This window comes from Falco peregrinus, chromosome 7 (genome assembly GCF_023634155.1).
Source record: "Falco peregrinus isolate bFalPer1 chromosome 7, bFalPer1.pri, whole genome shotgun sequence".
NCBI classification, from domain to species: Eukaryota; Metazoa; Chordata; class Aves; order Falconiformes; family Falconidae; genus Falco; species Falco peregrinus.
The window spans coordinates 16,924,111-16,950,830 of record NC_073727.1 but is presented as its reverse complement, the minus strand read 5'-3'; the positions used below and the strand labels follow the sequence as shown (position 1 = coordinate 16,950,830).

The 26,720-nt window shown below is 50.3% G+C and overlaps 2 protein-coding genes across 3 annotated transcripts; one reads left to right on the top strand and one right to left on the bottom strand.

Annotated features, from left to right (window-relative positions):
- Positions 1–1,025: 1,025 nt before the first annotated feature.
- On the bottom strand, positions 1,026–4,318 carry LOC129784920 (gallinacin-4-like). Its single transcript, XM_055811076.1, has 3 exons — positions 4,151–4,318; positions 3,319–3,404; positions 1,026–1,156 (listed from the first exon to the last, which is right to left on the bottom strand). Exons 2-3 carry the CDS (start codon positions 3,374–3,376, stop codon positions 1,026–1,028), a joined length of 189 nt encoding a protein of 62 aa, XP_055667051.1. The 5' UTR covers positions 3,377–3,404; positions 4,151–4,318.
- A 9,761-nt stretch (positions 4,319–14,079) lies between these two features.
- On the top strand, positions 14,080–21,032 carry XKR5 (XK related 5). 2 transcript variants are annotated; one of them, XM_055811030.1, is made up of 7 exons: positions 14,080–14,204; positions 14,921–15,104; positions 15,207–15,388; positions 16,101–16,310; positions 16,429–16,598; positions 17,033–17,144; positions 18,498–21,032. In XM_055811030.1, exons 1-7 carry the CDS (start codon positions 14,147–14,149, stop codon positions 19,535–19,537), a joined length of 1,956 nt encoding a protein of 651 aa, XP_055667005.1. In that variant the 5' UTR covers positions 14,080–14,146; the 3' UTR covers positions 19,538–21,032. The 2 variants fall into 2 exon arrangements, with proteins under 2 accessions (XP_055667005.1, XP_055667006.1); XM_055811031.1 differs by lacking the exons at positions 14,080–14,204; positions 15,207–15,388 and having other exon boundaries at positions 14,616–15,206.
- The last annotated feature ends 5,688 nt before the right edge of the window (positions 21,033–26,720 follow it).

The window sequence follows — 26,720 nt, the reverse complement described above, 5'->3', positions numbered from 1 at the left end:
ACGTGCATGAACTCTGCCCTGGATATTTACTGACCGCAGCCACCCAGTGCTAGTCAAAAGGCTGATTGTCTGCACAAGGATGCTCCTGACCATGCAAGAGCAGCTGCAGAGACAGGAGCTCACTGAGAAACCTGCACCTTCTGTGTTTTCTATTAGGGTTCAGGGTAGGAGAGGAGAAACCTCTTGCAAGACAAATGATTGAAGTAGCGGGGGTATTAGCCTTTTGTACATGTTGTCTAACTTTCTCAAGCAATGTCCTAGGTCTAACTTGTATGTCCTGATTTGCTGTTGATAACGAGTTTTGCAGGATTACTCCAAATATACATCAGACAAAATAACCAAAGGTAAAACCAGGCTTCAAATTTTAAAATACTCACCTGCCACCTCCTGTTCTGCTTAGGGTGTTCTTCTTAGTTCCTATAATGAAACAGGATGCTTTTCCCAGATCTAAAAGCTCTGGACCAGGAGGTGGGAACCCATAGTTTTCAGATCAGAGTCGTTGTGAAACATCACACTGGAGAAGACTTTTGTGCTCCCTATGGAAATGGTGACTGACCCCAGCTTTGGTCACAACCGAGGATTCCTAGCAGGCATGGGTGGAAAACATGCCAACATTCATTCAATCAGCAACCCAAAAGCAGAAAGTATTTTGGTAAACTACACATTCCCTGTAGGTTTAACCTGATTTCAGAATTCTTGTTCAAATTTCTGAAGGTAAATAAGACTTCTAGAGAAATGAATGACAACACCACACACGGCAGCCATACAACCTCCCCAGATCTTGCTTTTATTGAAAGAAGAATGACAAATCCTTGATGACTGGTACAACAGTTCCCTGAATCCAACGATGTAAAAAGTTGTCATCCCCAGATCCCTGGAGATCCTCTGCAATTAGCCACACTACAGCCTACACAAAGGAAAGAATATTTCAGTGTTTTCAGGCTTACATTGATGGGGAAAAACCTGCTACACAGGACTTAACTGAAAATTTGGAAAGTCATCTTTGCCTCAATCAAATCCTAAACTTACCATCTACAGCAAGAATGCCCAAAACGACATCCCCCCAAGTAAGCATTGCCACGAGGGCAGGTCCCAGAGTAGCAGAAAGTCCCACGATATCCACATCGCATAATAGGTCTTGGAGGTGTTGCAAGGCCTGCACCATAAAAAATAATAATAAAAAAAAATAAATGCAAGAGACACTGTTTCTGGCAGGGTTTTGCATTTTGTTGAATTCCTGTGAGCTGACACCATGCTACATGGGTGCCCAAAGTCATGAGAGTCCTAATGCAACCTTCAGAGGAGGAGGTTATGGGCAGAACAACGCAGCAAATGCTTTAACCCCTTCTTCAGATGTAAGAACTGTGTCTCCAAGCTGCTGACTCCTTTCGGGACTCAGATTTCAGGGACACCAGAGACCTAATAGAAAACAGCAAGTGGACACTTACCAGCTCCTAAAGTCTTGTAGGTCACAACTAGGGAGAGATGCACCAGCTCAGCTGGGAAGCTGACACTTCTAGGGGCAGAAAGATGAGGATTTCTGTGCATCTGGATTTCCATAGATTTGGCTAATTTACCTCCCTGTATATTTCACCCACGTCTCAAAACAGGTCTTGGTGTCTAGCAGTTATAGATGGTCCCCGTATGCGGATAAACTATAAAATGCATGCAAAACAACTGCTTCCATGCTAGTAAACACAACACATCAGTCATTGCCCTCTGGGTCTGAAGCACATCACTCTTATCTACATGGCTAAACTTTCTTCCCCATTAAAATCGAATATCCATGTTCAAACTGCCTTTTGGGAATGGCTGGATATCCGTGTTCAAACTGCCTTTTGGGAATGGCCAACAGCCTGTGTTACTCCCAGAACAGGCTTTATCCATGAAAATGCTAGTTGCCAGGGGTCAAAATGACCCTAGGGAGCAGACTAGCAATTCAGCAGCAAGTTTCCTGGCCCTGTTTGGTTGATTAATAGAGATGTAGCCTGGCAGGCTGATGCCTTCTGGATGCACCTGATTGCACATGAACCAATTAATTCCAGTTAATTCACAGCTCATCCGTGCAATCACACTAAGTCCAGCATAACAAGAAATTGGAGAGCTTGTTGCAGCAAACGGACTGTGAATATTATGTGTGTACAGTAGATCCAGCGCATCCCTGGTGTGATGGATTCACAGCACGAGTGGTGTGGTGCATGTACACACAGCAGTACCCAGAAAAACCCAGGCAGCAGTAAAGAAGTGCTGGGAAGACTGAATAAAACACTCCTGGTCCCACACTATCTTTCTGGGGGACACTGCAGAGATGATTGTCAGCAGTTTCAGCTCTCAGAAACACTTTCTTCTAGATAAATTCCTTGCTTTTGTATACCCAGAAGATGGGTCCTGCTGAAAACAGCCCAAACATCCACTGTGTGTACCTGTGTGTTAAATAAGGAGATAAAACAGACCTAAGGAACACTTTGCTTAGTGTCCTGCCTATGAGAACTGCCAGAAGCAGAGACCCAGGTAAGAATAATATCAGGCAAGCATATATGACACACCTCCCATATTCCGGGTCTTCTGCAATCCATCACAGTCTTTTCCCATCCTTACCCCCTGCGAGGGCACTTTCCATCCTGTTCCCACTGAGATCGACCCCAAGCCTCCACTGGCACTTGTTCATGCACACAGTGCCCTGCACTGTAATTCTGCCATTTTCAGGGGTGGTGTTTAAACATAGTCCCTTTTTGTGGACAATAAGGTGGGGTTTGGGTTCCAGATGCCTCTGCATCCCCTCAGCAGGTGCAGCCTTACACCACCACTGATGGCTGCACAGGCTTCTCCACCGAGCAGAACCTACCAGTAGCATTTCAATCTTAACTCACAATCTTCTGCCTCCCCACACCGAATACAAGGTCCTGAAGCAAAGGATATTTGCAGAGCATGGGATGAGATGACTATTTTTTCCTGTGTGGCTTAAGAATATTTGATTATGATTGTTGTAGGGTGACCCAGAGACAAGGTGATTTAAGTGTAAGAGTCTGCAAGCTTTAATGGGGAAAATTCTGGCACTGAGTGGTAATTTTGGGGTTGTCTCTAGTGCTTTCAACTTGGACTTTGCTACTCAAAAGAGCAGCAAAGGTGCTGAATTGATGGTTGGAGTGTTTGCCTCCTAATTTCACATATCATCTGTAATCTGCCAGCAAGTTTTGACAATGTGTGTGAAGATCTTTTGTAGGAGGCAGCTTGGTCACTTCCCAAAGGGGATGGAAGACCTCTGTAAGACACCAGTATCTCCTTCTATATAGCCCCTCATCTTCATTTACACCTTACCTGCAGCTCCACGGCATACCACTAAGAGAAGAGCAAAGAGAATGGAAAGGATTTTCATGGCAAGGGTGGACTGGGAACTCCCGTCACTATAGAGAAAGGAAACCAAGACATTAGTAAGAGGTCTGTCCCTCCGCAATCACAGTGGGCTAAGAACCGACACACAGAAATGTTCTTCAAGACCAAGCATTATCTAGTAAAGGTACTGAACGCTTTCCTTATAATAATGTCTGTTGTCTTAAGGGTTCCCTGGAGTATACATAGGATTGTTGCACAGGAAGAAACTTCCATGCAGAAATTTTAAATCCCCTTTTAATGAATGTATTAATTAACCAGGTATTTATCCTAGATTTCTTGACACTTCGCAATACATTGCAATAAATTTGATTTTCCTTATGGAAGTTAAAGCTGTTAATGCAGAAAGAATTTTTTTTTTTTGCTGTATTTATACAAAACAACCCTATGCATGTTCTCAAGCTTTTCTAATTCAAAAAAATGCAGAAGTTCCTTCACCGTTAAGTTAAAATTCAGCTTCTCCCTGTTCTTGATTAAAGGCTGTTGTTTTTCCTTCACCTGAAGAATTACATGATTTCTAGGATAAATTTCTGGGTGTTTGCATTTCCCATCAGCTATCTTCCTGCAGCCAACAAAAACTCTTGCCCCTTATTGATACTCGAAATCTCCAGAACTGACTCTTGATAGACTGGAGTAATGGCACAATTAAGGCTATAACAATGAAATGCAGCTATACATGAAAGATAAAAAGTCTCCAGCCATTTAAGAAAGACAGAACTTTTTAAGAGAGGCTGAATAATGAGAAGGTTTTGGTCATTACCAGGTAAGAGGAGGTTCTAGGTTGGAACAGTCCTTGGATCAGTGTTGGCCACCTAGGTTCATTAAGATGAAGGAGCAGAGCTTGACTTTGTGCTGTTTCTGGAGGGTCGAGAAAGATATTTGATCTCTGCAGCCTTCTGGTGGCCAATTAGACAGTCCCCACGTCTTTGGGGAACATCAGGGAGGTCCAATGAACCCTCTCCTTTACTGTCCTCCTATGAGGAACCAAGGCATCCCTTTCAAAATATTGCAGCATCGCCTCGGAAAATGTAGAGCTGCATGCAAACCACCCTGGGCCACCTCCATTTGTGCAATGCGTTTGGCCACAGCAGCTCGCTCAAGATTTCTGTGCCACGTATCATCTGCTTGGCACTCTCCAGCACTATAAGAACAGCTATACAGGCTGACGTGCCCCTGGATGGTCATTCTGTACAGCTCATTTGGAAGCTGATGCTGTGTGATGGGATCCCTCAGGGAAATTGTACATAGTGGAGTCTGGTAGGACTTACCCAGCAGATGTCCACAGAGCAGGTATCTTTCAAAGGCTTGCCCCTTGTTCATAACTTTTGGTCCCTGTGGCATGGAAGAAAATCATAAACCTGAAGCTATATTGCAACTGCACAGTTCAGGTAGGTTCATGGCCAGCACAAGTGGCACCAGTGGTGGTTGTGCAATTTCACTGCTCTTTCAGCACAGAAGTAGTTGCTACTTGATGGTTCCATCCCTGCAAGGCAGCTAACCTGCACCAGGTTTATCTCCAGGCCAAAAAGCAGAGTCTGGCCATGCCCATACTATTAAACTCAGCCTCCAGCACATATTGGCTTCGCCTAAATTGCCTGCTGAGGATGGTCCCTGATCTCGGCTGGCTTTTAGACTGCATCTGGAAATCTCAGGGAGAGCACAAGAGCTGAGCTTGTGCAGGGGGCAGCTCTGAGAATTGCACAGTAGAAAGGTTTGTGCTCCAGTGCCCATGTCCTGCCCTGTTTGATTCACTGGCACAGGTGTACCGGGGTTATTTTCATAGAATCGTAGAGCCCATGGCTGAATTATAGAAAGGTGTTGGACTTAAGCTTGCCTTTGCTCTTGTAACTTGAAAAGAAAAGAGAGAGAAAAAAAGGTAGATTTTAGTATCATGTCAACCAGTCGTTTGAGGGATACATAATGATTTCTCATTCTAGCTATTAATTTTGCCTTCTGCAGCAATGTGCTTCAGATTTTGATGAGGATAATTATGTGTATATGAGTGTTATTAATGAACTAGCCAGTTATTTCATTTATCAAATAAATCTCAGCATTGATTTCTCCTTAAATGCCCACAGCCCTCTAGCAGGGAAGCACTGCCTCCCTCTGTTCCTTACAAAGTGAAAAATATGTCAAAAAGAAAAAGAATCATCAGCTGGAATTAGGTTAAAAACCACTGCATTAAAAGGAAGTCAGTACATTTTTGGAAGTTCAGAAAGAGGACTAATGATCTGCCATTAATATTACATCATTTCTGCTATTGGAAGGGAAAATTTGGACAGTTCTCTTTATTTTGATAAAGAACATGGAAATGATCTGCAATAGGGAATGGTAGGAAAAAAGTGAGAAAGTAAACCAGAAATCTAAGAATTCTGATTAAAAAAGAAAAAAGGAAAAGGTGAGGTTGATTGGGTTTTTTTTAACTTTTGCACCAAAACATTTTCAGTTCTAATTACCTGAACCATTCGTCAGACATTTTAAGTCACATCTATTTATGGAGATTATTACTTTAACCACGTCAATGATGTGATGCTTTAAATCTTCTTTTTCATTTTCCTGCGTGCCAGTTTCCCTGGTACTTCCCTCTCTGGTTTGAGCCCTGCTCAGCTGGAACAAGAAACCGATGCTGGGTGAAGTTGTCAGACATGGGAAGGAGTTTGCATTTATTCTTCTGTAGCTTCTGCTACAGGTGGTGCAAGTTCTCAAGGAGATATTGGACGAAGAGTTGCCACCTTCCATATTTCCAGGACTAGGCCTAAGGGATGTCATGTGTTGGATGATCCCAATACCATGTGCCTGGAAAAGCCCCGCAAAGTCACATATGCCAGCTTTCCTCAGTTAATCTGAGGGGTCAGGTAAAGCTGCTTATCATCTGTCCTTGAGGAAGGTGGTGTTCCCAGGCTGAGGCACAGAGGGACAAAAGATAGAAAAGGCAGGTTTTAGGTGCCTTGTGGGACCCCAAAGTGTGTGTCTGGTGTGGTGGTGCAAACGTACTTTCCAGGTTCTGTGATGCCCATAGGTGGAGGCTGGCCACCAGTTGAGAGGCAGGTATATAGGTTGTGCAGTCTTTCCTTATAGGAGATGAAAAGTCCATCCCTGCTGTCTTACAGCACAGCCTCCTGGACCTCTGTGATATTGCCAGAGTCGAGGAGAAAGCAAGCTCTGCCTCAGCAAGACTGGGGCAGATTTTCCAGTGTGCCTCTCAGGCAGAAAAGTGGGGAAAGTCTCCTGCCTGGAGCTGCTGGTGCCCAGCAGGCTCAGACCCAGGGACATTTTGGCAATGGGCTATTAAGAAGAGGAAGGCTAGAAGATCAGCGTCACTTCCTTTTGCTCAGCCATGGACGGATTCTGATCATCACAATGTCAGAAGTTGGTGCAATGCTTTCAGCAGAGTTTCTTCTGGTTTACACCTCTCTGCACAGTGAGGAGCAGAATACTGTCTTAAACTGTAGAAGACATTGCTCTGGTTACATTTGCCATTTTACCTTGAACATATTTGCTCCTGATTTCTCTCCAAATGCAGAGGTTTTTATAGGCCTCGAGGGTAACCTAAGTTGTGGTCAAAACTTTCTTTGCTTCCTGCCTTGGCCTTGCTGCAGATTCTGCACCTCCAAAAGCATGAAGCAGTATCTTAGGTCTTGTGACTGTGGGGTCTGTCAACACTCAGGTGTTGACAAAACAGCAGGGACTTACTTGGAGTAACGAGTCTGCAATGCAAAGCCATCCAGTGAGAGGTGGTCCAGAGAGCAATTGAATTAATTAAATAGTTAATGAATTGAGTGCAGAAGGGGTTTCAGCCTCCTAACAAAAGCCAAAGCCCATGGAGGCAAGCCTCAATGGGCACCCAACTCATAAAAGCTGAGGGATGTGTGAGCAATCTGGCCTAGGTGTTTCCGAGGTTTCTTCATGAGAAAGCTGAAGTCCCCTCTGTCACCTTTGCATGGGCACTGCCATCAAGCAGGCCAGACCACAGGCTCTTCCAGGGGTTGCACATTCCCATTCACAGCTCATAACTGAGCAGAAAAACGGTTTGCAGATTCATTGCTTGCAATTAAACACCACAGTTGGCAGCATATTTCTGCTGACCTGGCTCTAGACACTGAGTACCCTCCCTTGCCTGTCTCTGGCTGCTGTTTTTCCTTCTTTGCAACTCCTTTCCATGCCTTCTCTTTGCTTCTTTTTGCCTTCTCTTTCCATGCCTTCCCTGCAGTTCAGGGAGAGCATGTGAGCCTGGGTGCTGTCTATGGGCCAGTCCTCTCATTTTTCCCCAGCATCTGTAACTGCAAAATTACAGATGTTGCAGAGAACATCCTTGCCACCCTTTCAATCCCCATTTAAGGACCTGCCCTCCATGAAGCACCTGCTCTCCACTTGTCTAACCCTTTTTTGGGCCTGCTGGTGTTGTCCTGTGCCAGCAACATCTAGAAAGTCACAGCCCACGCTCAGCAATGCTATTTTCATCATAGCCTTTACTACCTTGCCACGTGCAGAAGAGTGTACGGAGCTACAGCATACCACCCCTACGTATCCTCCTACTCCTTTCTCATCAAGCAGTCCCCCAATGGCTTCCTGCTTTCCATGCATTTACAGACATTTCTACTATCAGTTTGGGTACAAAGGGATCTTCACTTTCCTTTTTAGCCCTCTTTCCTACTTATATCTGACCTGCCACATTTTATGGGAGTTGCTGTTCTCCCCTGTCAGCTGTTTATTCACCACTGAGCTCTTCCCTGCCAGAGCCTCCCTTGACTTGCCCTTCATGCCCTGCAGACATTTTTCTTAGATCTCTTTGTTTTCTCTCCCAGTCAAAGCAAATATTTTACTGAGGTTTCCAGCACAGCCTTTTTAACAGCTTTCAGGACACCTGCAGGCTTCTTGCTGCTCTGGACTGCTCATTTTGTTGCTTTTCTTTCCTCATTTTTGCTTGTTTGAGATTAGATATTCACATGTTCAATGTATTTGGTCCCACAACACAGTTAAGTCTAATTGTACTGTGGTCACTTCTACCAAGCAGCTCTCACAATTTTTGAATTAGGTCCTTTGGAATCCAGGAAGGCAACTCTTCTTGCGGGTGCTGGGTTCTAAAAATCACCCTTTTATTGCAACAAAAATTTGATCTCTGCATCTCCTAACATCATCCACAGCTCCCCCTCACAACTGCTCTGCTGCATCATCTCAAGTGGGGGAATGATCTCCAAAAGATGTGACTCACACTCTGGCTCCACCAGGGAGGTACTATTGCTTAAAACCTCTAAGGTGTTGTGAAATATTTGCAGCTAGGGTGCGTAGCAAAACACAGGTTGAAACAAGTGCACGCATGTGGCTCAACACGTGGGGGCCAGCTGGGTCCCTGTGATATCATCTGTAGGCAAGCCAGGGCTCCTCTGGCCTTCACTGCCTCCTCTCCTATCCACAGGGGCAGTACTAACCAGGTCATGTCGTTGTGCAGGTGGGTTTGATGCTCCTCATTGTTCCTGCCCACTGAATGAGTAAAGCATGAGTTGTCCAGCTCCCCAGTCTTGTTGGGCTTCACTGAGCCTCAGATTGTCAGCTCCCTTCAGACGATGAAGGCATTTCCAGCTTAGTATATCCCTGACTATTACCTTCTCCATCTTTCCCATGGAGTGAATCTTTCTGACTTCTGTGAAGAAGAGATTTTTCCATGCCTGCCCCATGCCACCCGTGACATGGCTGTTCAGATTTCTGGGATGTGGTGGCCGGCAATCATGCTCTGCACCAAAGGATCTATTGTCCCCAGGTGCTGGTCACAGCTAAGAAGGATTTTGCATGCAATTTTTTAATGATGTCTGCATTTATTTTCAAAGGGGTTAAACAAATCAGGATGTCAGAGCACAGCTCCCAAGACCTTTCTCCTCCTCCTGGCTGTGGGTGACCAGGACACAATGACCTTGCTGACAGTTCCCCATTCTGTGCCTAAGTTTCTTCATCAGCGCAAGGTGAGTAGCAATTCTTACATACTCTGTAAAGCACTTTTTTCTCCCAAAATTTGCAACCATTATATAACCACTGAGCAGTCTCACTTATTATTCCTGAAAGCCAGCCCCATGATATGGAGTCACTGCAACTTTTTGGCATACCACCGAATACTTGATTTTTGCTATTATTATTTCTTCTTCCTGAACTAAAAGGGCTTAAATTAATCCTGGGTGGAAGAGCCTGGCTTAATTATAACAGGAGGTACCTTCTGTTTGGCTACCTACTACTGATGGGTGGTGCAAGCCCCAGTTCAGGAGTACAAAGGACTTCCAAATCACTGGGTGGAAAGACTGACTAAGACTGGAATAGCAGCTTTAGGTTTGGAGAGTTTGGTTATTATTAATGATTTTTTTTTTCTTTGTCAGTGGCAGAAATATCAGCTGCAGTGCATTTGCATGGCTAGCTGTACCTGGAGAAGCTGCTACACCAAAAGCAGCATAGGTGTCTGATGAGAATTTATTTTAAGCCATCTTCCTGAGTGGAACAAATCCCAGCTGCCCTGCCTGTGGAGTTAATCAAAACCTCCTCTTGGCTTGGACTTGTGTAGGAGATGACCTAGAAAACCTTTCCTAGGTTTTGGGATACCCGCTGATGAGATGCGGCTGGATGTTAGATCCATAGGACCTAGACCCTACACCTCAGAAACCAGAGGGATCAAAACACTCCTCACGAATTAAGTGTTTAAAGTGCTTTGTGTTCATGCTTTATTAGATATTTACACAACTCAAAGCCTGCAAATCACATGTCTTAGTACACAGCAAATATGTTAAAGGAGAGGAAAAGAGCACAGTTTGCTTCAATACTGAAAGGCTGAGATATTTTGCAGAGCCTGCAAGACAGCAGCAGAACATCCCCAAAGGCTTCGCTTTCCAGCCCTTGCTGTATGATGATAGAGGTCAAATGAGAGCTGACCAGACTTGCCCTCCAGGATAGGTCTCAATCAACCAGATGTCCTCCGAGAAGCTGGACAGATGACAGCCAGGACAGCATCTTCTGAGAATACAGGATCAGAAAGGTGGAAGATAAAAGATCTTTTCTTGAGATGATTATAAGGGGGCATGGGGCAATGTGTAGTCTTAGGCAGGCAGGTTCAATGCCAAGTATCACATCAGCTGCATACGTTATCACAAGTTCATTCTTCATTTACAGAATCGATCCCTGTTTCCTAAGTACAAAAATGTCCACTGGTTGTAGTTACACTTACCTGTACCAGCCTGGGACACTGTGGGGAGAAGAAGAATCAGCAGCAGCAAGAGCATGTTCATGGCTGAATCTCCACCACAAAGCTGCTGAGACCAAGAGACACTGCAAGAGGGAGGAATTAACCTGTAATAAGGCTTTCATGAATGCGGTCTCCAGGGATTTAGCAATTGCATTTGGATCCAAACAATATATTTAAAGGATGCACATTGTAAGCTCCAATGACAAACTCTTGTGTGGATAGATATCATGACATGTCCCCACCCCAAAAGGAACTACTCCCATAACGCTAACACCTGCTGGCTTCCATACCCAGATCCAAAGCACCATCTCTTCCATGAGTGGCACAGACAGGTGGATATTTCAGCAACTGCTCAGCCACAGCAACCACCATGTGCACGTCCCAGTTCACTTCAGGGTGTTTGCACATTCAGATCTCATTAAGATGTATCTTTGCCTCCAGAAACCCAGATTTTGCACAGAAAGGAATATTTGTTCCCATTTTAGACCCCCAAAAAGGATTGCCCAAAGCCACGCAGAGACTGAATCCAGAATCAGCCCCACCAAGACATTAAACCCCTCTGTGTGCAGCTCCAGCAGCACAGCTAACAGGTCTCTGCAACCACTTGTGCTTCCACTTCAAGAGGGAGTTACAATACGAGAACGTGCAGTGTAGCATATGAAGACACAGACCCCAGGTCAGTGAGAAAGAGAGATCCCCCCCCTTACATACGTAAGTGCCAGTTATATACAATTGCTCATCCACCCAAATTCTGCCCTGGAACACACCTACATACAGCAAAGCACCCTTGCAGCCAGGTCTCACTCTGAGCTGTTTACTCCCTCCACATGCATCTGAGGAGGTCTCTTCCCCAATACTTAAGCTGTGGGAGGCTTTGGGCAGCCCCTCATTGCAGACAGGTGAGCTCAGAGAGCCAGATTTAGTGCTAGTGGCTTCCTTGCTACATTTTAAGGCATAATCACTCTGCAGCCTGGAACCCAGGCAGTGAACAAAGCCTTTGCTTTTATCTCCACATCCAGGGCTAGGGAGCAAGCAGGAAAAGCCTGCACAGATTTCAGAAAGAGCCCTCACAAGCCCTGACAGCGCAGCAGGGACCCTCAAAAAAATCGCTTGAAGGTTGTCTAAGGAGGAGCTGGAGGACCTTCATTTGCTAAGCTTGCTAAATAAAATCTGGAGAGGTGCTTTCACCATCCTCTGGGTGTAGCTTTGTTGGAGACCTGAGGAGTTTTTTAAGAAGAGAGGCTCCCAGGCACTGAAATGCAGCAGAAAAAAGCACAGCCAAATCGGCGGCTGGAGGGCAGCCAGAGCAACTGGGAGCTGGCAGTGAGACTGGGGAGGGTGGCGAGCCCTGGGAATATCTTCTGGAAGGCTTTCTGGCTTTCTTCTCTGCTTGGCGTTGCCTCGGGGTGCAATGGCACGTGTCCTGTGGCATGGGAGTTTATTCCTGGCTTGGAGCAAAGCCTTTGGGCAGGAGAAGGGACCGATTTTGTCATCAGTCACTTTAAGAGGCACCTTAGTGTGGCTCCTTCCTGGGAATGATGGTGATGGAGGGCAGGGGGGACAAGATCGTGAGGTTCACACATCTTCTGTGGGTGACAAGAAGGGTCACACCACATTGCACCTGCATGAACCCTTGCAACTTCCTCACTGCTGGGTTTGCAAACAATGATGTTTCTTCAACAGCCTGCCCTCAGCTTTGAGAGAGGCTTTGGTGCCCATTGGAGGCTTGGTTGTGTTTTGCAGGCAAAAGCTGGGATTTCTAGGGATGGGCCATTTGGCAGCCATGGTATTTTTTACAATATAAAGCCTGGAGGACAAGGCTTGGAGACAACCAAGACTGAGCTTCGCTTGGCTCCAGAGCCATATTTACACCTCTGACTTTATTCAAATGCTTTGCTGGAGCTGGGCCCAACACTCAATGTGGTTATTTAATGAAACACTTGGCTGAATACGGACGTGGCAGTGGGACAAGAGGAAAAGCAGGCTATCCTTTCCACCCGTGACATTTTTAACCCACTGGCCACCAAATCCAGACTCTGGAGTCGAGACTGCAAAGATGCAAAGTCCTTACATGCTTGGTAAAAAACAGTGTTGGAGACTGAGCAGAGACCTTGGTGCTGCTCCCTGGAGGAGGGACAATCAGGCCATGACATCCCCAAGCGGTTTGGCTTCCCAGCCAGCAGCACATACACAGTCCTGAGCGCACACAGGCTATTTCGTTCATCATTCATATGCAAATATCAGAGGGGTGTTACAGAGCATGGCAGGGACAGGCAGTGTACAGGGGACCTGTAGAGAACCTTGGAAACTGAGCTTTGTATTTCAAAATGTCCCCGCTCCGGGAATCAGCTGAATGGATGAGAAATGTTGCTCCTGTTAAGCATCAGAGTCCAGGTTTTGTTCCCAGGTTTGCCAAGAAACTCTCTAAAATGTCAAAAAAACGCAGTAAATGCATGAAAGCCCCCAAACACACGTGCATCCCGACAGCCCAGCTGATGTGTAAAGCATTAGGAGCTTCCTGCACGGATTTGCCAAAGCAATGACAAAACTTCAGGTGATACTTGGACGTCATTAAAAACACCTTCATGGCCTTTCCTGTAGTGACTTGCTGAGGATTTATTTTCTAAGAAGCACGTGCTTCTCAGGGGATGAAGTCTGCGGGGCTGGAGATGGGGAAAAAAGCAGCTAGGACAGGTCTCTGCACACAGGGCACCTGCAGCCACCAGCGGCTGGGATCACATTGCACAAAGGTTTCATCTCTTGGGTGGGGGGAAAACCCAACCGAATTAGTTTATGGCTCCGTGCACATCATGTCCTGGCTGCCACCTAGCGCTTACCCCCACGGCAGATGCACTTGCTTGGGCATCGCGCAAGGGGGGCATCGGCGTGGGCTTGTGCAAGCACACAACAGCCTGGGGGACATCGGGGTGGGCTTCTGCGTGTGCACAAGGACTCAGGGACATCAGGACAGGCTTGTGCAAGCACAAAACAGCCTGGGGGATGTCGGGGTGTGCTTGTGCAAGTGCACAACAGCCTGAGGGACATCAGGGTGGGCTTGTGCGAGAGCACAGGAACCCAGGGACATCGCGACAGGCTTGTGCGAGTGCACAGCAGCCTGGGGGATGTCGTGGTGGGCTTGTGCAAGCAGACAATAACTTGGGGGATACTGGGAGGGGCTTGTGTGCAAATGCATAATAACCCCAGGGGTCTCGGGCCCTGCCACCACAGCCGGCCTCTGTCGCCGCAAGACCCCGAGGAGCCCGCGTGACGCAAGCAACGTGACGTACCGCTGCCCGGCGGGAAGGCGGCGCGGCGGGGGCGGGGGCAGCGCGGGAGGTGCCCGGTGGGGCCGTACGGGGGCGGGCGGGGAGGGGCCGGCTCGGCGGCTCCTTCCTCCTCCCCACCCTCCTCCTCCTGCTCCTGCTCCTGCTCCTCCTCCTGCTCCTCCTCCTCCTCCTCCTCCTCCTCCTCCTCCTCCTCCAACTCCTCCTCCCCCCCCGGCGTGGTGCCGGTGCCGCCGCGCAAAGGGCGCGCAGGATGCGCGGGGCCTTCCCGGGGCTCTGCTTGGCGCTGCTGGCGGCGGAGCGCGGAGCGCGTGAGTGAGCGCGCAGGATGGGCGGGGGGGGAGGCGCTGCGCAGGGCTGCGCACAGGCGGAGCGGGGTTGCGGCGCGGGGGCAGCTGGCAGCCCCCCCTGCTGCCACCTCGGGGCCCTGGGTCGCCCCCGGAGAGGGAAGGGTGGCCGGCCCTGCGCCCCCGCGGAGCTGAAGGTGCGCAGTTTTGCCCCTGCGACTCGTGGGCGGCAGCGCCCGGGCGCGGGCTTTCTGCATCCATGCACACCCCAGCCATTTTCTTCTTATTGACTTTTTTTTTCCTTTTTTTTTTTCTTTTTTTTCCTTTTTTCCTTTTTTTCCTTTTTTCCCTTTTTTCCTTTTTTTTCCTTTTTTCCCTTTTTTCCTTTTTCCCCTTTTTTCCTTTTTTTCTTTTTTCTTTTTTTTTCCCTTTTTTTTTTTACCTTTTTTTTCTTTTTTTCCTTTTTTTTCCCTTTTTTTTTTCTTGTTATTATTTTGGAGCCCTTGTCACAGCTCTTTTTATCAGAGCCCTTCTTTGGGCCGGGCCCCTCAGTGGCCATGGCTGTGCCATAGCTGACAAGCCACCGGGAGCTGGCAGCTGGAGATAAGACAGGGAGAAGGGCTGAAAAGGGCTGCGAACCCCCTTGGCGGCTGGGGGATGAATTTGGGGCGGGCTGTGGGTAGCCCCTTTCCCTTTGTGGCAGTGGCATCCCTCAGCAGTGCCTCTCTGCTGCTCTCTAGGGCTCTGCGCCATCATCCACTACCTTGTCCATGGGAAGCTGGGCTGGTTCAGGCTGACCGTCGCCTGCATGGTGCCTGGCTACGCGGCTCAGCTCCTCAGCATCCTCTGGTACAGGGCAGATGGCCACCCACCCGGCCGCTGGCTCCTGGTGCTCCACCTCCTGCAGCTGGGCCTTTGGAAGCGGTGAGAGATGCTCCCCATGGTCCATCCAGCCCCATCCAACCCGGATGCAGTCCGAAACCTGCCAAAACCAGGGTGGACATTCCATCACCGTGACTCTTGCAGGTACTGGGATGTTTTGCGGATGGTGGCAAAGACGGGTGGCAGTGCCTGTGCTGGGGAGGTGCTGACGCAGCACGGGGATGTGTGTGTGCTGCGGCTCCTGGAAGCCCTGCTGCAGACCCTGCCTCACCTCCTGCTTCAGGCCTACATCATCGTGGCGGTCGACGCAGCGGGCTTCATCCCTGGTAAGCGAGGAGTCCCAGGAGGATGCTCTGAATTGCAGAGGGGTGATGAGTTTGGGTGGGGGACGTGTGTGCCCACCTGGCAGGGCAGAGGGCAGGCTCTGGATGAAGGAGCACACTGCAGAGGGTCTGGGAAGCCCCAGTGCAAAGCAGCAGGGACAAAAGTGGCTTAAAGATCTGCTGTGACTGAACCCAAAGGAGTCCCAGAGCTACCTGTGGCTTCTCCCAGCTGGTACAGTTGGTCCTCTGTAGCGGGGATCCGCACAGCAAGACAGTGCCTTGGCTGGGTTTGAACCCAACAGAATGTTCCTATTGATGGTCCAGCCCTAACCAGAGTGCAGTGCTGAGCATTTAGGGGTTTGGGGCTTGTTTTCTAGAAAAGCTGAACTTTCAGGTGTGTAAGGGGAGGCTCTGGGGTGCGGAGTCATGGCGTGCGGAAGGTCACGCTTGAGTCAGTGTCAGTCTCTGGTCTGATCGCAGTGACCAGAGATGGACCTGCCCTGCCGCTGAGGAGCTCTGCCCATGGGAGAGAGCGGTCAGAGGATTTAAGCAGGCAGATTTAGCAGGAATTGGTTGAAATAGTCCACTTGGCAGGACAGTGGCATGCCCGGCTGGTATCGGAGTGCCATGCTGCCAGCACCTGCTTAACACAGATATGGTCCTACAATGCAGTTGGGCGTCCTTCAGAGCACTTGACTGCCCTGTCCCCCTGCAGGTGTCAGTGCAGGGCTGTCGCTGCTCTCCCTCGCTTGGGCTTTGGTCTCCTACAGCCACTTCACTTGCCTGCTGAAACCTGGCCACCTCTGCCCACCGGCTGCAGCCATCGTTTTCCTACTGCTCTGGAGGACGGGGATGCTGGGGACCAGGGTCCTGGCCCTGGTGCTCTTTGCCAGGCTGTATTCCTTCTGGGTTTTTGCTGTGGCAGGTAAGACCCATCTTCCCCATGTCCCATCCTGCTATCAGCCCCAGAGTTGTTCCCGATACTGGGAGCACTTTGCAGCCTTCCCCAGGAACAGCTTTGCCCTCAGTCCCTTCACTTACAGGTATCCACTGGTTGCTCATGTCCTTCTGGCTGGTGGCCCAGCAGACAGACATCATAGCCCAGCCCTGCCGCTGGAGGCTGTTCAATTGCCTGGTGGGAGCAGTGTACATCTTCTGCTACCTTAATGTCCGGCCTGGTCCCTCCAAGCACAGGGTGGCTGTATTTTATGCAGTAAGTATCCAGGATATTCGATATTCTACATGGATGCAGCTGCTGGGGAGAAGCAATAGCTTCAGACTCTGCTTTCTCATCTCTCACATCACCACTTGAAAAAAGTCCAGCATTTCCTGTGTCCAGACAAAGTCACGTGGTCACCAAGTTGGATGGATGCATCTTCTGCACTGGCTCTGTTTTCTAAGCAGTGGTCGTACAATGTCTTCATAGTACCAGAGTGGCTGTGCTGCTCTGCCAAGAGTTATTTTTCATGGTAAAAGAAAGTTGAGCCCTTGCAGAAAGTTCACTTCAGCAATCCTTATGTTTTAAGTGCTAAGCTAGGTGCAAAATAAATCAGCAAAATCTAGAAACTGGGTGTTTTCTGTCATCGGAAGCACGTCTAAAGCCATCAGAAGGATAAAAGTGGCAACTCTCTTCCCTCTGCTCTGCAGATAATGCTGATGGAAAACACCCTCCTGCTGCTGCTGGCCACCCGGTTCCTGCAGGCAGAGCTGAGGAACAGCCTGTATGTGACTGGGGCTGTCCTGTCAGGGTCTGTGATAGGTAAGATCTGCTGGTTTCAGAGCCTGGATTGCATGTTTCCGGAGTAGCTTGAGTAAATGAGCACCATCGGTTATTTTTAGTTGCATCAGGCTATTTGCTTTATTTCTTCCAACTTCAGCATCAGAGTGTATGTGATAATATGTAAATCCAGCTTGAGTTTCATTTCTTCACCATTTCTTAAAAGCCCATCCCTGAATGGAAGGCTTGCAGAAATGATCTGACATGTCACCAAATGGCTCAGGTACCGCTGCCAAATACAACATACGCGATTTTGAAGTGCATCCATGCTTTCTGGGGTCTTGGTGCTTGGTGATCAGCGCAGACAGTGGTGTAACGCAGGGGATCGATGGCTGCAGGGAAGCATTTTCATTTGAGCATATCCTGGTGATTTATGAAGGTGGCTTGTGACTGACAAGCCATCACTGGGTACGTTTTGGAAATACGCTGGTGTGGGACCACGCAGAACTAAAGAAGCTTTCTTTCACCCTGTTTTTCAAAGAGCAGGGCTGCTTTTATAAACGGTGATGCTTTCTGTGGCCATGTGGAGTATTTTTTGGTATGTGATGGAGAAGGTACTCCATACCTTGCCCATACCCTTACTCTGTGCCCATAAAGCAGGCAGCAGCTGTGACCAGCTGGTGCATTTAATTCCCTAAAGCTTTAATGCACAGGTCAGCTGCAGTAGGGGAGAAGTTGTATGATGCTTGGAAACAGCCCATTGGCACTTCTGTTTGCAAAACTGGCACTAGGCAAGGATGTGAGTTGCTGTTTGCTGGGTGAGGTCCCCACCAGGCTCATGTTTTCCCAGTGGGATGGGGGCAGAGGGAAGCTGTAACACCGACATGCTGGGCTTTGTGCATCTCCCCAGACCAGCTGCACACAGACCAGCTGTGGTCAAGAAAAGGGCACATTTGGGCTGGAAAAGGAGCAATTCCTCTGGCCTTGAATGAGTTTGGGATAGAAGTAGTCCTATAAACCTGCGGGTGTCTCATTTAATGGCTAGAGGATGGGGATGCTGCGAGATGGGAAGGACTCCTGCAGCACACACCTCCTTCTTGCCTGTGCCCTGCCTGCTGTGCTCAGCGCCTGTCTCGCTGTGCACCTATCAGTCTGCAAATCAATCCAGATGAAATTCGGTCTTGACAGGGTGCTCAGCACTCTCTTTGCTGAAAGCTGTTTGAGTGGGACTCTTGCATCCCTAACAATGCTTCAGAGGTGTGCTGCTTGGGCAACAGCAGCGTCTCTGCAAAGGGCCTGTTGATCTCGAGGTGGCAGCGAGGTCTGGTCTCTCCCCCACACCTCACTGAAACGTTGCTGGGACTCGTCCCTTGACACCTTTCTGCTCTTTTTCAGGTGCCGCAGCCCTGGTGGTTTATTACAGCCTGCTCCATCCCAAGTCCACAGAGATCTGGCAGGGCTTCCTGGAGACAACCTGCAGTGCTGCAGCTGCCAGTGATGATGAGGTTGCTGGAGATGACTCCCAAGCTGAGCAGAGTTCAGGAATTTCGGGAGATGGAGAGTCCTTGCCAGTGGAAGGGGCCACAGCAGATCTTAAAAATGGGAACAGCTCGTTGCTCCTGCAATTCAGAGGGTGTTTGGAGGACAGCTGGACAAACCACCACCACTGGCTTCTGGTAAAGCTGGCCTTGAAGACAGGAGATATGTCTGTGATCGTCACAGCTTTTGGAGACGGTGGCGTGGAAGAGGCTTACACTGGAGGATGGATGATGCGGAAACCCACCAGTGTTGAGCCTGGGGCAAACCTTTCCCTTCCCACAAGGGAAATCAGTCCTCAGAGTGTTGAATCTGGTTTGACTGATGAGAAATTGAAAGTGGCAGGGAATGAAGTGGGCAGCAAACCCAGCACCAGTGCTGCAAGAATGGCACAGGAGGATGGAGCGGGGCAGGAGCCTGTTTTTCCCCCAGCCGTATCCTTTCCCAGCAGCTTCTCCTCGGATCCGGCCGAGGCGTCCTCTACGTATTTCAGCGCAAGCGCAGGAGGCGTTGCTTCGCCCCACACGGGGACAGCTACAGCTACGTGCGTGGCCCTGATGCAAAGGGACAGCGAAGCCCAGCCTCCTCCTGGCTGCCTGGAAGGAGGAGGAGGAGGAGGGCATTTATCCCTTGAGATGGCAAGCATCAGCCCAATCCTGGGTGCATGTGCCCACAAGCATTTGCAGAGCAGCTCGTCCCTTGGTGGCACAGGTGGCTGTGGGGTGGCAAGTGTACCCAGAGAGAGCTTGGAGCCTGCAGAGTCAGAGGGTGCCCTCATGGGGTGGCATCACATTTGGGACACCCACTCTTGTGGCATGCCTGGGACTGTTGTGAGGAGCAAGCTGAGGCCACCTTGCTTCACCTCCACCCCCAAGGCTGACCCTGGATGCCCACAGTGAGGACTGGGGAAGCTGGGAGAGGGGGCAGACCTGTCTGGGTTGCTGGAGTGACCCTGTAATTTGCTGCACTGTCACCTTGGGTCAGCACTGGGGTGACTACCTTGTCAATAGGGTACGGTAGGAGGTGGTGGGGTGTTAATGCTGGCCATGAAGACTGTCCCTGTGGTGCCCCTGCCACCAGGCACAGGTGGTCCTCCATCACTAGGACATTGCCTTCCTTCCCAGTGCATCTTCTACTTGCAATTTTGGAGAGCTTCAGAGGTCTTAAAAAGCCTTAAGAGTCCAGATTCTGGTATTCATTAAACTTAATTATGTAACAGTCCTACTAGGCAGCTGAAACATGCTGCCTTTGATGTGTTTGTGACCATGTCTTGAAGCATGTCCACTAATAAGTGCCTGTGCAAGCTGCTGGCCTGTCCCAGCATGGAGCTCTGGCAGCTGCCTCCAGGAGCTGCAATGCTCGCCAAAGCAGGAGTCTTCTCAGGACAAACAAGTGCCTAAACCAGAAAAATAGTGAGTTTTACTCTCAGATGCGCTTCCTTCTGGGCAGAATAAGTCCTAAAATAAGGCTTAGCTGTGCTTCATTTGTTTTTGCCCCTTGATGTTCATCTTGAGAGCTTTACCAGCACCATTTTCTGGGGCCACATAGGATCGTAGATCCTCTTCATACTGCAGACCACAACCTCAGGACCCTGAATTGCAGACAAAAGCCATGTCTTGCATGCTTGCCCACTGCCCTGCTTCCTCAAGTGATCTTTTCTGCCCAAGCCTCTTCCTTGTCCCCTTCCACCCAGCTGCAGATAATCCAGATCTGGGTGGATGCTCCCTCCTGAATATAGCCTCAAGCCAAATCTCAAAGCAGATCTACATGCTCCTGCCACCATAAAATCCCCATTGCAGGCAGGGTTTATTTGTACCGGGAGCTAAAAGCTTCAATACTTCGGTCTCAGAACTAGCTAATGCTTCCAGCCAGGCTGGCTGGACGTGGGTTTGTGCCCAGGACGTGGCTTGACTTGTTGATTGAGGGCTGGTGAGCTGGGTTCACCAGGAACCTCCTGAGCACCAACTGGTGCACATCTGGCCATGTCCTTCAGCTGTTGTCCCGCTGTGGGCAGGACTTTGGTGGTGCCACAGGGCAGGAAAGGCAGCTGGAAGGACAGGCATGTGAGGAAGTATTAAAAAAAAAGCTCCCACATAGCATTCACTGCTCAGGATTGACTCAGGCAGAGGTTTCTTCAAGCTGATCCGGGCACTGAAAACCCAGTTGGTGCTGGATTTGGAGTGCAGGGGAAGCTCCACGTCTCTGTTCAGACCTCAGCGCTGCCGTGCTGTGGCTGCGCTCTGCAGGGAGGAAGCAGTTGCAGTGGCTTTTCCGGAGTCTTCCTCACTATGTGAATCACACAGAAGGCAGCAGAGCTGCTGTGGCATTATGGAAATTTTTATCTGGGTTGGTTTTCTACCTTGGATAATATATAATGATGCTTTAAAAAACAAACTGGCCTTTGTCGTGTCTGTATCTCGTGTTGGGGGTGCCCGTCAGTGTGTGGATGTCATCTGGACCTTGCTGTAGGGGATGTTGGACCTTGCTCTCCTGCTGCTTTGCAAGCGAACCGCTGCACAGCTTGCTGGCTGGATGTGACATCCCCTCTCCTCTGCAACTCCATTTTCCCATCTTAGATTTGCTACCCATTCTGATTCTACCCACCCACCCCCATCAAGCTGATTTTTCCCTTTCTGCAGCTGAGGGGGTGCAAAGAAAGGACACAGACATGAACGAGTGTGGGACTCCATATCCTCTCCTTTCTCTCTTTCCTACACTTTGCTCCTACAGCCCCAGGACGAGTTGCCTGTCTGAATTTTCAGCGGGAGGATGAAGAAGGGACCTGGGAGTGCCAATGTGGCACAGATAGCAGTGGCTTGGGGCCATTTGGTTGCTGCTGGCAAGCAGCAGCTCTGGAGGAGTGGAGATGGCAAGCTGGGACGTTGGCAACCATGTGGGGTGGGGATGCAGATCTTTACTGGCCAAATTTCTGCACCAAGCAGCAGATGCTGGGAGGAAGGATTGGTTATGTCTTCCCTGTTCCACCTCCTCTTGCCAGGGTGGGAACTCAGATTCATGGGGGGTGTGGAGCTGGCACAGCTGCCCCTTTCCCCCACCCCCTGACCCAGAGCAGGGTGAGTGATGATGAATGAGGCAGTGGTGCCTGCCCACCCCCTCCCCAAACTAGGACCAACTAAATCTAGGACAAGAAAAGTCCTTTCCCTCCCTTGGCAGGATTATTCTCTTCCTAACCCAGACCCTTCCCTTTAGGTTGGAGAGGTCCCATGAAAGGGGCTGTGTCCTATATAACTTGGACCAAGAGATCTGAGTCTAGCAACCTAACACAAGAATCATTGAAACTGTAAGACTGGTAATATTTGAGGTAGATTTTAAGCATTTCATGCAAATAATAAGAGCATCCAACTTTAACATCTGAGGTCCAGCAGGTTGGAAAGCAAGCCACCAACCTAAGGATCACAGCGCACGGCATTGTGCTTGGTGGGAATCTCTCTCCTTGGATGCTCTACTCAAGCCACAGCAGTGTTTACCTTGGCTCTACACTCTGTGGTTGCAATCCTACATGCCATAATAAATGGCATGGACTACAAAAATCAAATGCCTAGTAAATCAAGTGATGGCTACCTAAATTATGGGCTACCCTCAAACCTGTGCTGGTTATCACAAGGCAAGATTGGAAAGGAAAAGCAAATGCCCTGAGGATTTGCTGTTCTGTCCTGGTCCAGGGCCTTGAGACACAGAAGAATTTACACCATCCTTGATGCATTTGTGAGTGATTTAAGTGATTTTTCACCCAATAAATACAGGGTTGCTGCTGTTAACAGCAGACCACAGGCTTTGTGTTAGCTAAACTTGGGCTTACCAGGGCCTGTCCTGAACAGCCGTGGGTCTGTTTTAGCCATAACTGCAAAAATTGATAAGGGTCATGAAACAGTTGGGAGGGCTATATTCTACAGCCCAATGCTAGCTCTGTGGTGGCTTGGGCTAACTGTAGATGGTAAATGTCTGGCAATAAGCAGCCGTCGTAAAACTATCCCATGGACCAGTCAGAAAAGGAAATACAGCCAAACAGACAATTTTAGGAAAGTGGAGAATACTTTTGGGCACAGGAGTCAGGTGTCCCTGAGGACTTTGATTTCTGAGAGCACATCTGTGATGCACAGATGGCCTGGAGGTGCACCATGAGCTGATACCTCTGACCCCGGAGGAGGTTGTTGTGGAACTCCTGGATGGGTCAAGGGGTGACCAAGAGAGGCTGGTCTCTGGGGAGAGCACCAGAGGGGTCATGATGGCTGGGGTGAGGGTACTCGTGATGGGGGTGTAGGTGCAGGGGCCATGTTCCCATGGCTTTGTTCCCTGATGATGGGAGATGGTCACTGATGAGATCCTGCCATGCTCCCCCTCACCTTCTCCTTGGGAGCAACTTGAAAATGGGTGGAATAATATGGATTAGCTGTCCTTAAAGAGTTTCAGCCTGCATGAGAGCCCTGTTGCAGTCGTTGCACCCAGGGTCCAAGTCTGCATTCTGCATACAATCCCAGCACTGAACTACAGGTCTCCACCTATAAAAATGACATGTTTAGTTCCTGTTTGGAGTAGGAGGACTGTCCAGCTGCAAATCACAGCTCCAGATACCCCTCCCCACCCATCCCACCTCCGTGGAGGGGGAGAAACCCAAGACATCAATGATCTGGTGCACATCCAGGTTTTTCCCAGCGCTGCCAGACCGAAGAGGTCACGCTGGGGAGGTGTTTCTCCCCACGGTTCCTTGTTCCTTAGCCACCAGAGGGAGATGCTGCTCAAGGCCACAAAAGCAGATGCCTTATTCCAGAGGCTGCGTGCCCATCCCGTGCCCGGGGTTCTTGGAGGAGAGGGATGCGCAGGACTGCTGCTGCTGTGGCATCGCAGATGGGAGCAACGTGGGGGGGGGGGGGGGGTCTGGGGTACTGGAGGTGGCTGGTATGGTGTACAGCGAGTGCCTGGAGGAATGTGATCATGGCTGTGGGGGTCTCCTTCCACCTCCCCAGGTATCACTGGGCTATGAGGAAAGCTTGGAAGCCCCTGCCAGGGTCTCACCAAAGTAGTATTCGGGGCTGAGAAGAGTCATATCCATCCGCAAGTATCCCACCGTGACTTCAGATTCAAAGGTGCATGCGCAAGGGGAGCTGCCACTGGCCGCGTTGGATGAGGCATGGGAACCTTCTGGTTTGGTAGAACCAGCTCCAGCTACCACCACCACCACGGTGCCAAGTCCTGACAGCTGGCAGAGTGCCCCTGGGGCTGTGCACATGTGCCTGTGTGGGCGACATGGTCGCTCCCCATTCTGGTCTGCACGTCAGCCCACAGGGTGCAGGGGTCCCAGGTCACTGCTCTTCGTGGAGCAACGTGGTCCTGGGATGGTCCAAACCCAGGGCGTGAAGCTGCATGCAGCTGGGGAGAAGCGTGGCAGAGGGGACACAAACCAACTGCTTGGGGGAACCTGCGGATTTTTCCTTCTAGCGTCCAAAATGCTTGAAGACAGCCAGCTAGACCCTCCGCTCCTTCTTCAGCATTTCCCATGAAGCTCTTTTTGGATGAGATCTGTTACCCTGAACTTGACCTTAGGATCTGCCCAGCCTTTGGGGGTGCTCATCACTGTTTGGGCTTCAGCCACTTGCAGAAGGTCTGGAGGCGAGGTATCTCCATTCCACCACACTCAAGACAGATTGTCGTGTGCTCTTGCCTGCTCTGGAGTAGAAAATTTCTGCTCATTTGCCTCCTATTAACCTTTTTTGTTCATTTTGTTTTGAAGGAAAACCTCTCCAGCACTTTAAAGAGGTGGAGGATCGTGCCCCAGCCCAAGAGAGCTCAGTGCCACTGATGAGAGGAGCTCTCGTGGGCTGTCAAAGGGCAGCCGGGAGCGGAGGGCAGGAATCAATGGTGAATTTTGACAATGCAGGGAGTGACCTGCAGGCTCCCGAAGAGAACTGGCTGTGCGCTCACCAGTGATCTGGAAAAAGGAGCGAACAGGCAGGAACGGAGGCTACGTCCCTAATTAATTAAACACTCCCCAGGCGAGCACCTGGGCTTGGGAACGCAGCTGTCCAGCCTGCAGGCACCGTCCCCTTGGCTCGTTGTTTTTAATGGGTCACCCTCGTCCCTCTTTTGAGGCGAAATAAAATCAAGAGGTTTGGAAAGGTACTGACAGGGCACAAGGGTTGGCAGCAGCCCTGCCCCAGCCCTGCTGGGATCTTGCCTTCCAGCAGCACCATTTTCCAGCCCCCGCCGCAGCCCACTTTCTGAGCGCTGCCCGCAGATGCCAGGTCTTGGGGTCAGTTTTGTTCAATGAAAAACATTCCCTCCAGCTCCAGGATGATGTAACCCCACCACTACCCACCCCCTGAACTAACCCAGGAAAGATTTACCCTGAGAAATATCTTTTCACTTCCAAAAATATTGAAATACAATACTTGGACATTACAGAAAATATAAGTATTTGCCCTGGAGTTACTGTTTGCTTGTTTACTCCGAGCTGAAACTTTGGATATTTTTTTCCTCCCTAATTAAACAGTTTTGGTTTGCTGCAAATCCCTTTTTGGTGTCTTTACTATTCCTGTAAATGGCAGGGCCCAGGCTGCATCTCCCGGCCCATCGCTCTAAGGCTAAACAATAACACGGAGGGGGGTTTGTGGAGGGTAAACACAGCTAATCAGGACTTGCTTAATAGGAACAAGTGCTTAAAGAGAACCCAGGGACGCGCTTCCTGGGCTGGATGGGGCTGGAGGAAAGCGCTTTGTGCTCTCAGCACCAGGTTTGAGATGGCTCAGTCCCCGCAGCAGCGTTTCCTCCCTCCTGCGAATCCCCCCCGATGGCCATGGGATGGGGTCTGCGCCTGCGAGGGATCTGTGGGGATCCAGGGATGCTGGAGGAGCCTGGCTAGATCCTGCAGGCTAAAGGATCTGGCGTCTGGTTTCCTCCAAGGGAGATCTTGAAAACAAAACCCCTGCTGCTGTCTTGCTTTGGCTGAGCAAAGCTGCCAAAGGGACCTGCCTGCTCCCCTGAATCCTTCAGGGTCCCTGGGGGGATCTGGGGGGGCTTCTTTAGGGACTGGCCTCAGTAAATAAGAGCGAACATGCCTCTGCTTGCAAAGCAGCTGGTGGCCGCAGACCCCAGCCCCAGCCGGGATGGGGTTTGGGAAAGGGATGGGGTGGGGTGGGTGCCCCGCACCGCTGGCCTCTCCCTGCGTCATGGCCAGGGGGATCTGGTGTTCAGCGCTGGGGCTGGGGCTTGGGGGGGGGGGGGTGCAGAGGTAGGTGGGGGTCAGGGTGTGCATGGGGAGGTGGGTGCTGGGCCACAGGTGGGTGATGGGTGCCGTTGTGGCTGGGCGCGCATGGGGAGGTGAGTGCAGGTGTGGGTGGGCGTCCAGACGTGCACGGTGGGTGCAGAGGTGGGTGGGCGCCCAGACATGCGCTGTAGGTGGGTGCAGAGGCAAGTGGGCATGCAGACGTGCATGGCAGGTGGGTGTAGGTGTGGGTGGGTTTCCAGATGTGCACAGTAGGTGGGTGCAGATGTGTGTGGGTGTCTGAATGTGCATGGTAGGTGGGTGCAGATGCAGGTGGGTGCCCAGACATGCACAGTATGTGGGTGCAGATGCAGGTGGGTGCCCAGACATGTATAGTATGTGGGTGCAGAGGTGGGAGGGCACCCAGATGTGGACAATAGATGGGTGCAGAGGTGGGTGGGCATGCAGATGTGCATAGTAGGTGGGTGCAGAGGTCTGTGGGTGCCCAGAGGTGCACAGTAGGTGGGTGCAGATGCAGGTGGGTGTCCAGACATGCACGGTAGGTGGGTGCAGATGTGGGTGGGCGCCCAGAGGTGCACAGTAGGTGGATGCAGAGGTGGGTGGGCGCCCAGACGTGCACGGTAGGTGGGTGCAGATGTGGGTGGGCGCCCAGAGGTGCACAGTAGGTGGATGCAGAGGTGGGTGGGCGCCCAGAGGTGCACAGTAGGTGGGTGCAGGTGCGAGCGGGCAGCAGGCACGCAGGGTACGTGGGTGCAGCTGCGGGTGCGTGCCGCGGGGCGCGGTGTGCGGGCCCGGGGTGCCTGCAGGGGCCGGGCGGAGCGGGGCAGCGGGCCGGGCCGGGC